This window comes from Phalacrocorax carbo, chromosome 11 (genome assembly GCF_963921805.1).
Source record: "Phalacrocorax carbo chromosome 11, bPhaCar2.1, whole genome shotgun sequence".
NCBI lineage: Eukaryota > Metazoa > Chordata > Aves > Suliformes > Phalacrocoracidae > Phalacrocorax > Phalacrocorax carbo.
Genome location: NC_087523.1, coordinates 11,501,971 through 11,511,344, shown reverse-complemented (window position 1 = coordinate 11,511,344; position 9,374 = coordinate 11,501,971). Strand labels below are relative to the sequence as shown.

Genomic DNA, 9,374 nt, shown 5'->3' with positions numbered 1-9,374 from the left:
CCTGGGGGTCCGGACAGTGCACAGCAGGCAGGAGTGACTGCAGGGCTGTCCCACATGGACCAAGCAGGAGCATGCGTGCTGGTCCTTCATGCCCCTCCTGGAGCACCCCAGCCCAGCACTGACAGGTGGGCAAAGGAATGGGGAGCAGCCGGGCGAGTGGGCACAGGCGTGGGGGCCCAGAGCTGGGGCCAGGGGCTGCCGCAGAGCCCTCAGCCCCATCTCTGGCAGCAGAGCCCCTGTGGCTGCAGGGCGAGTGCCTGCATAGGAGGCAAGACCAATGCCCCAGTGGTGCTGGGGGAGAGGTAGATGCCTGACACAGAGACACTGCCTTCCACAATGCAAGCCCAAGGAGTGGCAAGGAGCTGCCAGTGGCCCCCAGCATGGCCTTGCTTACCTTCACCAAGGACATCTCTGTCCTGGGGAAAGGGAGACACTGTCAGCCACAGGCCAGCCCTGGTCAGGGCATCTTCCCACCCCTGTGGCCTCCAGCACCATGTGGGCACGTGGCTCACTGCAAGAGCTACCCTGTCCTCATGCCCACTGTCCTTATGGCCCACTTCCCCATCCCCACGCCTGCTGTCCCCCACGCCCCATCACCCCTGTGGCCCGCTGCCCTGTCCACCACTCGCGATTCTGTCCCCCTGCCCCGCCGTCCCTGTGACCACGTCCTTGTGCCCATTGTCCCCACGCCCCACCGCAGCCCCCAGTGCCATGCCTCTCTGCGCAGGGGAAGGCATCAGGGCGAGGCAGAGCAGGGACGGAGGGCGCCTGGTGCAGCGGGTGTCCCGGGCTACTGGGACTGGAGGCCCTGGGGCCGTCCTCCTCACCACGCACTGCTTGGGGCTGTGGCCATCACTGGGGATGGGCAGGGCCTGGACAGGGCGGGCGGCAGCCGAGGGAGGGGACGCGGACGGGGGACCCGGGGACAACCACCCCCCGGCCCCGCACCGCTCCCCAGCGGCGGGCAGGTGGTGGCAGCAGCCCCCAGCGGTGGGCGGGGCCTCCGCGCTTGATGGACGGGTAACTTTCCACCCCTACCCACGTGGTGCGCCGGGCTTTCGCCCCCTCGCGCCATTTGGCCCCGCCCCCTCGCCGTGGGATTGGTGGAGGTGGAGAGGCGGGCACGCCCCCCGGCGGCTCGGGCTGCCGCGGTGCCCGGCTCGGCGCTGCCGGCGGCCGGGACGGTGTAGGGGGGGTGGCCAGGACCGGCGCCGGTCACCGGTACTGCGCACGGCACGGCACGGCACGGCACGGCACGGCACGGGCTCACCATGATCGTGTGTCCCCAGAACGTGGAGCACCCCCGAGGAAGCCGGTGCCAGCGGCTGCCCGGGCAGGTAGGACCCGCCCCGCCGCCACCGGAGCCCGTGCCGGAGTACCGGGCTCGGCCCTGCTCACCACCGCTGGCCCGGCCCGGCCCGGCTCCTGCCAGGGCACTCCCGCCGCCCGCCGGCGGTGCGCAGGGACGGCGGGGCCGCGCTGTCCCGAGGCGGTGCCTGGCGGCCCGGTAACGGTGCCGGTGCGGCGGCGCCGTCCCCGTCCCCTTTGTGCGGGATGCGGGAGGTGCCGTGCCTCCATCGCTGCCAATCAAACTTGTTTTTCTCTCTCTCCGCCTGCACTTCCCGCGCCGCGCACCGGGGGCGCTGCCGCCGCCCGCACAATGGGGCCCCGGTTACCGGGCCCGGCACCGCCGTGGGGACCCCTGCCGCTGGCACTAGCACTTTCCCCGTCCCCTCAAGAACCGGGGCGGTGGGTCGGGCGAGAGGTGTCCGCCGCGGCCGCCTACCCAGTGAGCATCACCGGCGGAGCCACCGGTACCGGCGGAGCCGCGGTCTGGCCTCGCGGAGAGATGGAGTCCGGGAGAGGGGTGATGTTCACACCGTGGAGTCTTGCCCGGCCGGGCCGGGGGCAAGGCGGGGTCCCTCGGCCCGTCTCCCGGCGGTGCCCGGGCTTACTTCTCCATCCTCCTGCCTGCTTTACGTGCTAACCGCTGCCCGGCGACTGGCTGCCCGGGCAGCGCCGGGGCATCGCTCCCCCGGCAGCACCTGCCCAGGCAGGGAGGGGGTGAGGGTGCTGGTGGGTACGAGGTTGGTGTGCCTGTTGGGGTTCAGGGGGCTTGGACACACGAAAACACCCCCAGGGAGGGAGGCAATGCTCCCATCACCCAGGGCTGCGAGTGGGTGCAGGGGAGGAGGAGGAGGGTTGTGGCTGGGCAGAGTGAGTAAGGTGGCACCGGGGGCAATGCTAGTGGCTGGGGAGGCAAGTCTCGGGGGGATGTGGCTGGTGGTGCTGGCAGGAGAGACCGTGGGCTGAGCCGGTGCTGTGAGAGCAGGCAGGAGAGCCCAGCTGCAGGACAAGGGCTAAGGCGGGTGGCTGCCCTGCACTTTCCTTCATCCTCCCAACCCATGTCTGCCTGGTTGCTCACTCCATCACCTGGACAAGCAAAACGAGAAGAGCTGGTGGCCCCAGAGGCTGAGCTGCTGGCTGCTCACACAGCTCCCCACTGGGGACCACCTTCCCCTGGGGGGAGTGGAAGGGTCCCTGCCTTCTCCACCTCTGCCCACCAGAAAGAGAAGACCATGGGCATCCTCAGGGTAGCTCCTTTCCCCAAGCAGGGGGACTTTGTGAGGGACTTCTGCAGGTCACTTCCAGTTTGCACCTTCTGCCGTGGGACAGAGAAGCTGGTGCTCTTCATCCATCCCCATTTGAATTTGGGGGTTGGGTTTTTTTGGACTCATTAGGCCAAAAGTGAAGAGGAAGTTCCAAATGGCAGCAAGTGAATCTCTTGACACCTGAGCAATGGTGTGTTCCTCAGAAGTGCAGGGTGGTGGAAAACAGCTCAAGCTGCTTCTTGCACTGCCTGGGCAGGTGCAACTGCTCTGTGCTGCTGCGCAGCTCAGCTCCGCTCTGCCTCCTCCTCACCCTGGGGTGCTCTGCTCCATGCCCCATGGCTTTGCTGTCCCTACTGGTGCTGCCCTGACACTCTGGGTCACCTGGTGGCAGCATGCTGAGCTGCTACAGAAATTAAGGCCTGATACAGCTCCCTGATTGGCAAGATAGCCGCTGGCAAGGCAAGGTGCACAGGGCATCGGAGTTCCCGGTTGGGGCTCTGAGGGCTGCGTGTATGTCCTGGCTGGCAGTGACAACCTGGGGTCATGGTGGAGCCAGGGCTGGTTTGCAGATGTGTTTCTGGTTTGCTGCCATGCCACTGTGGTTGCTGTGCCCTGGTCACCAGCCTTTGGGTGCCTGTACCAGGGAGACTGGTGGGAGGAAGGTGACGGTAGCATTAGTGGAGCCAGTTGCTCCCAGGGGAGATTTGAATTTGAGCCCAGGATGGGACATGCACCTTCTGCATCTGAGGGTGCTGGCTGGGCTCCTGCAACTGAGAAGGAGCCGTGACTTTCTGTGTGGCAAGGGTTAGCACCCTCTGCACCCATGCCTCAGGGTGGGTGGGCTGTAGGTGCAGACCCCACTCTTGGGTGGGAAGTGTGGGAACAGGGCTGTTGGGGCACAGCAGCTGCCCGGATGCCTTTTGCACGTCCCCGCCCTCTGCTCCCACCCTCTTGGGAGAGACTGGGGTGGTATGGCTCAGGGCTGTGCTTGGCTGGGGCATCAGCACGGGGCTGGGGAAGGTGCTGCTGAGGATATATGGACCCCCCTCACCAAGTTGCCTGTTTGTGTTTTCACTGTTGGGTGCACCCAGTGCCAGTTGTGCCATGCACCTGTGTGCTGCAGGACCTGTTCCCATGCTGTCTCCTTGGGCAGTGCATGGGGACTCCTCTGAGCCCCTCTGTGTGCTCCCGACTGTGTGGCTGTGCCAGGACATTGCTTGGCCCTTGGCTTTCTGGGGCAGGGGCCTGGGAGCAGCTCAGACAGCTCCACAGCTCTCCCCCCATCCCAGTACTGGGTGGGAGGGCTTGGTGCTGGTGGTGCAGGAGCCTGGTGGTAAGGCTGATGGGCTGCTCCATTTTGGGAGGTCTTTCATCTGTCATGTTTCTCCTGTTCTGGCCTTGCATTTGCCTCTAAGACTGCAAGGAAACATCACTCCTAGTTTGCCCTTTGCTTCTGCTGACCAGGCAGTGCCTTCTCCTAGACAGAGACCAGCCTGTGTTTCTTGCAGTCTATCCTCCTGCTAGCAGTGGCCCCACTGAGCAGTGCTGTGCCCAGCTCCCCAACCCAAGCCCTCTGTGGTGGCTTCTGACCTGATGGTCTCTCTCTGGGAGCACCAAGCTGGGAGAGGGGATCCCAGCCCCTCATAGAGCCCGAGCTTGGCTGGGGTGGGCTGCTGCAGCAGGAGCTGTTCCGGGGAGAGCTAAGTAGAGGTGCATTCCCCACAGGTAGTGAAGATGTCCGGCAGCGACCCCGAGCGCCCCCAGTTCCTCTTTGTGAAGGTGCTGGCGAGCCGGGGGTGGCTAGAGGCAGTGACCCAGCAGATGGGCTACCACCCGCAGTACCTCGACAGCTTCCTCAAGACTCAGCACTACCTGATGCACATGGATGGCCCGCTGCCCTTTGACTGCCGGCACTACATCGCCATCATGGTGAGCCCCGCTGGGAGCTGCTGTAGGGAACAGGGGTCTCTGCTCAGCCCCGCGGGGCTTCCTGCTCTCCCTCCCCCAGACAGGCTGCGCCACTGGCTTCTCTGCAGAGGCCAAAATCATGGGGTCCTGGAGGATGGGCGAGAGGTGGGCACGGGGTCACAGGATGCCTGTCCCGCCAGCATGGTGCAGAGATGCTGACGTGCTGCTCTTGCAGGCAGCTGCCCGGCACCAGTGCCGGTACCTGGTGAACCTGCACATGCTGCAGTTCCTGCGGGCTGGGGGTGATCCCCAATGGCTGCGTGGCCTCGACTTCATCCCCCCCAAACTCCGCAACCTCAATGAGATCAACAAGATCCTGGCACACCGGCCGTGGCTCATCACCAAGGAGCACATTGAGGTATTGTTGTGGGGCTATCAGCCAGGGACCAGGGCAGCGGCAGGGAGAGCAGCATCCCTAGGGGGTGCCAGCACCCTGCCCACCTGCCTGTGTCGCATCACTGGTCTGTCCATGTCCTGCAGAAGCTGCTGAAAATCAGCGAGTGGAGCTGGTCGCTGGCGGAGCTGGTGCATGCTGTTGTCCTCCTGGCACACTGCCATGCGCTTGCCAGCTTTGTCTTTGGCTGTGGCTGCGAGCAGGATGAGGGGCCAGGAGGCAGAGGCTCGCTGAAGACCTTGTCGCCTGGGAACCAGTGCTTCTGTGAAGCCACTGCCAGTAACGGCTTCAGCCAGGAACTGCTGCGCATCAATCGCAAGCGGGTGAGCCCCTGAGCATGGGTCCATGGGGAAACGGGGTGCGGCCAGGACCGCTGCCCTCACCTCCAAGCCTGTGTCTGTGCAGTCCCTGGACTCCTGCATGGAGCTGGATTCCCTTCGGGAACGCATGCAGCGGATCCACGTGGAGACTGAGGGCAGGGAGGACACAAGGCTGCTGCAGCAGGACCGAGAGGAAGGTGAGGGGCAGGAAGCAGAGGTGGGTGTGCAGGATGGGAGCTCATATAGCATACCTGGATGTTGCTTCTCCATGTCTATACTTGTATTTTCTGTGATGTACAGTTCTGAGAGGGGCTCCTGGGATGCTGGCAGGGAGGGGAGAGAAGGCAGTGGTGCTTCCCAAAGAGGCCCAGCAAGGCCCAGCTTTTGTCCCCTGCTGCAGCTGAGAACAGGGCAGCTGAGCATCGCTCTGACCTGTCCGTGGGGTTCTCCCCTTTTGCAGATACCGACGGGGAAATCACCAGTGCCACCAATCTTGCATGCTACATGCAGGACCCTGACTTTGGATACCAGGACTTTGCCCGGCGCGACGAGGATCAGACGCAGGTATTCAGAGTCCAGGTAAGGTTCCTGCTCTCTTGGTGGGCAGCAGCCCAGGCTGCCACCTCTCCTCTCTGCTCCTGGTGGGGAGCAGATGGTCACGGGGGGGCCCATGCAGCCCGGGTCTGGTGCAACTGCCTTTGCAGAAATGCCTAAGTGGAGAAGCTCAGTTCTGAGAGGGGACCTGCCCCACCAGGGTTGGGGAGAGGGAGGTGACCAGTCATTTCTGTCCCCAAGGGCTGTAAATTCCTTCACATCACCCTCAGGAGTCAAGGGTCAAAATCATTCAAAAGCTGTCTGATGAAGGATGTTGTGGTTTATGGTAGAGCTGCCCCCCGAGCAAACTATTGAATTCTGCTGCATCCCGAGGTCTCCAGCCCTTCTTCCTGGGAAGATGCCCTCAGCTCCTTTTTGCAGTTGCAAAAGCCCCTTGCTGTGCTCAACAGGATTACTCCTGGGAAGATCATGGCTTCTCACTGGTCAACCGGCTCTACTCTGACATTGGGCATCTCCTGGATGAGAAGTTTCGGATGGTGGATGGTCTGCAAAGCAGTGCCATGGCCAAGCGGCAGGGCTGTGAACCCTCTGTCTTCAAGCGGGGCATCTGGAACTATATCCACTGCATGTTTGGCATTAGGTAGGGAAACCAACCTTGCGGTCCAGGGGAGAAAACTGAGCTGACCCAGGTGGTAGTAGGGTTAGGGCACTCAGGCTGTCTTGCAGATGGGCTTGGAAAAGAGATGGAGGTACATTGCCTGCCTGGATGTTGGGCCAGGCAGGGAAGAGATGCTTAGCTTCTCTGGCCAGGGCAAGGCACTTTGGGGATGCGGCTTCAGTGCCTGATGGCTGCTGTTGTGTGTCCCCCTGCACCATGGCTGGGCTGTGCCCTGGACAGACCACAGGCGAGGTGCCCCACAGGGACGTGGCACTGGCCGTGACTCACCGCTGTGCTCCCCACAGGTACGACGACTATGACTACGCAGAAGTGAATCAGCTCCTGGAGCGAATGCTCAAAGTTTACATTAAAACTGTAACCTGCTACCCAGAGAAGACAAACTCAGAAATGTTTGACAGGTTCTGGAAGCAGTTCAAGCACAGTGAAAAGGTGGGACAGCCGGCCCCTGGCTCTGACCAGTGTGGTGCAGGCAGGGGCTGCAGGCTGGGGTGCTTAGAGGGGTGTGTAGGAAACCTTTGAGTGACCAAACCAGTCCAAGGCAGGTTGGAGGAAAATGAAAACTGGCTGTTTGTAAGGAGTTGGGCCTTGTGTGGCACGGGGCTGCATGCAGTGTGATGAGCAAAGGGGCCACCAGCAGCATGGGGATCTCCAAGGCCTTTCCCCCATTGGTGAGTGCCTCCAGGCGAGCCCACAGTCCAGCCCTAACTCACAGGAGCGGCTGCTGTGGGTAGCAGGGACCGTGCCAGCACCAGCCCAGCATGCTGGTGCTGAGTGTGCTGGGGAATCCCCTGCACACAGCTCTGGGAGGCAGCCATAGCCTGCTGGGCTGGGAGGAGGGGGAAGGGGCAGCTGCCTGTGCTGGAAAAATTGGTGGCATTTTCTCCCATGCCAAAAGACTCACTAGCCTGGGTGGATGCTTGCTGCAGGCAGTTGTGCAAGAACACTGCAGCTGCCTGAACCTTTCTCGCTTCTCCCTTAGGTCCACGTGAACCTGCTCATCCTGGAAGCCCGAATGCAGGCAGAGCTGCTGTATGCGTTGCAGGCCATCACGCAGTACATGATCTCCTAGACAGTGGGGAGCTGTGCTGCGGCAGGGCCGGGCAGCATTCTCTACCTGAACTCACGCGTGACCTGTCATGCTGGGATGGATGGCAAGGGATTAACTCAATTTAGTTTACTTGACTGTCTTGTTCCTTCCCCACCCCCCCACCCCGTGGGGCTCACTGAGCGGCCCCGTTACGTGCAATTACCAAACTGTGAGGCAAGTCCGTGCTGCTGAGATGTCAGTGTGATGCTGGAGACTTGAACATGTCCAAGGAAGACTGCCAAAGACATGGGGGGGAGAGGGAGGCCAGAGGGGACTGGGGCCAGTTTAGAGGGATGCTCCCCTTGCCCAGGTGCTAGGGGAGCCTCAGCTGCCACAGGGAGGGCAGAGGGGAGAGCTGGTTTCCTTCCCTGTGCTGCAGTGGCTGCCCTGCTTGCAAGCCACCCTTTGGTGCTTGGCCTTGTTGGGGGGATGCATCTTGCTTGGGAACAGTGTGGGCAGCTTGCAGGTGCATCACAATGTCCTGAGTTGCATGGTCAGGCAGGAAGGAGCACTGGCGCCAAGCAAAGGCCCTTCCCCAGCCCAGGATGGGAGGGGGATGCACTTGCTGCCCACGTGTCCTGCCCTTCAGGTCTATGTGCCAAACCCCTCTGGGATGAACAAGCGATGACCCCAGTGAACTCCAAACTGTGAAGCTCTTGCTGGCAGGGTGCTCTAGTGCTCTGCCTTCTCTGACAGCAGGGTGAGAAGGTCTCTGACAGTGTTCAGGCTCTGGAGGTTTCTGCAGGGGACTTAAGGCAGTCCTTGGGGAGCAGGAAGAACGAGGGAGGCTTCCTGAGTTATAGTGGCTTGTGTCTTACCACGAGAGGGCTGAGGCCCTGTCCCCAGTCACTTGCTGCTTAGCAGCATGGTGGAGGAGCCTGTGGTTGGCACAGGTGAGCTACAAGATGCTTCTCCTTGAACTTGGGCTGGGGGGATTTCCCGGGCTGTCTCTATTTGAACAGAGGCTGCCTGTGCCCCAGCCTTGCCCTCTGCCTGGTGGGTAGGAGCATGCACCACCGCTCCCCCCGTCCCAGGGCTGCTTCCTGCCTGTGCTGCAGCCCCTGGCTGGGGAGGCACAAGGGATCCAGTGCAGGCTCCTGAGAGCAGCCATGAAAAAGGAATGAGGCCACCTGTAATAAGTGAGAGCCTGAAGCAAGGGCAGCTGTTAAGTCAGCCCAGTGCACGCTGCTTCAGTCGACCTGTTTACTGCATAAATGTACGGGGAGAAAACCTTGTGTATGGAAGCTACAGAAAAAGCCTATTTTTGCTATAAATATATTATGTTTGACATGGATGCATGCTTTATTTCTGCCAGATGTTGGGAAGGGGATCCAAACTTACACAGCTGCTCTGAAGGCAGTACAGCAGCGCCTGGCTGACTGCAGCCCAGGGATGGCTCCAGCTTCAGAAAACCCAATGTTCCCAGCCATGGCAGGGTCCTGCACCGACAGCTCTGCTCCAGAGCCTGCAGGTGGTCACTGAGGCTGGACCCATCCTGTTCAGGTCAGCTGTGTCTTCCCATGCTCAGATGAGTGACTCCAGCAGCACTGCATGTTCAATAGAAAAAGAGGGAAGGTTTTCAAGGGGCTGCGGTGCTCTGGCAAGGAGGAGAGTGCTGGAGGAAGGAGCTGGCTTCTCCCCTGACAGGTACCTGGGCACAGATGGGTAAGGTGCAGGTCCTGCTACTGCGGCTCAGCAAGAAGTGTTTTGCTCACACTCACAAGTGCTCAGTGAGCAAGGCCAGAAACCAGGACAAGCT

At 61.7% G+C, this 9,374-nt stretch overlaps 1 protein-coding gene across 1 annotated transcript; it reads left to right on the top strand.

Moving 5' to 3' along the window:
* The first annotated feature begins 1,102 nt into the window (after positions 1-1,102).
* LOC104053841 (sestrin-3-like) lies at positions 1,103-8,909 on the top strand. The gene is made up of 9 exons (XM_064463045.1): positions 1,103-1,337; positions 4,338-4,541; positions 4,756-4,938; positions 5,061-5,297; positions 5,380-5,491; positions 5,755-5,873; positions 6,299-6,489; positions 6,813-6,957; positions 7,508-8,909. Exons 1-9 carry the CDS (start codon positions 1,272-1,274, stop codon positions 7,595-7,597), a joined length of 1,347 nt encoding a protein of 448 aa, XP_064319115.1. The 5' UTR covers positions 1,103-1,271; the 3' UTR covers positions 7,598-8,909.
* The last annotated feature ends 465 nt before the right edge of the window (positions 8,910-9,374 follow it).

What these genes read in the sequence shown, in the direction of transcription:
- LOC104053841 (XM_064463045.1), top strand. Translation starts at nt 1,272, where the DNA reads ATGATCGTGTGTCCCCAGAACGTGGAGCACCCCCGAGGAAGCCGGTGC. An exon ending in CACTGCATGTTTGGCATTAG is followed by an intron (nt 6,490 to 6,812) that starts GTAGGGAAACCA and finishes TGCTCCCCACAG; the next exon opens with GTACGACGACTATGACTACG. An exon ending in AGTTCAAGCACAGTGAAAAG is followed by an intron (nt 6,958 to 7,507) that starts GTGGGACAGCCG and finishes CTTCTCCCTTAG; the next exon opens with GTCCACGTGAACCTGCTCAT.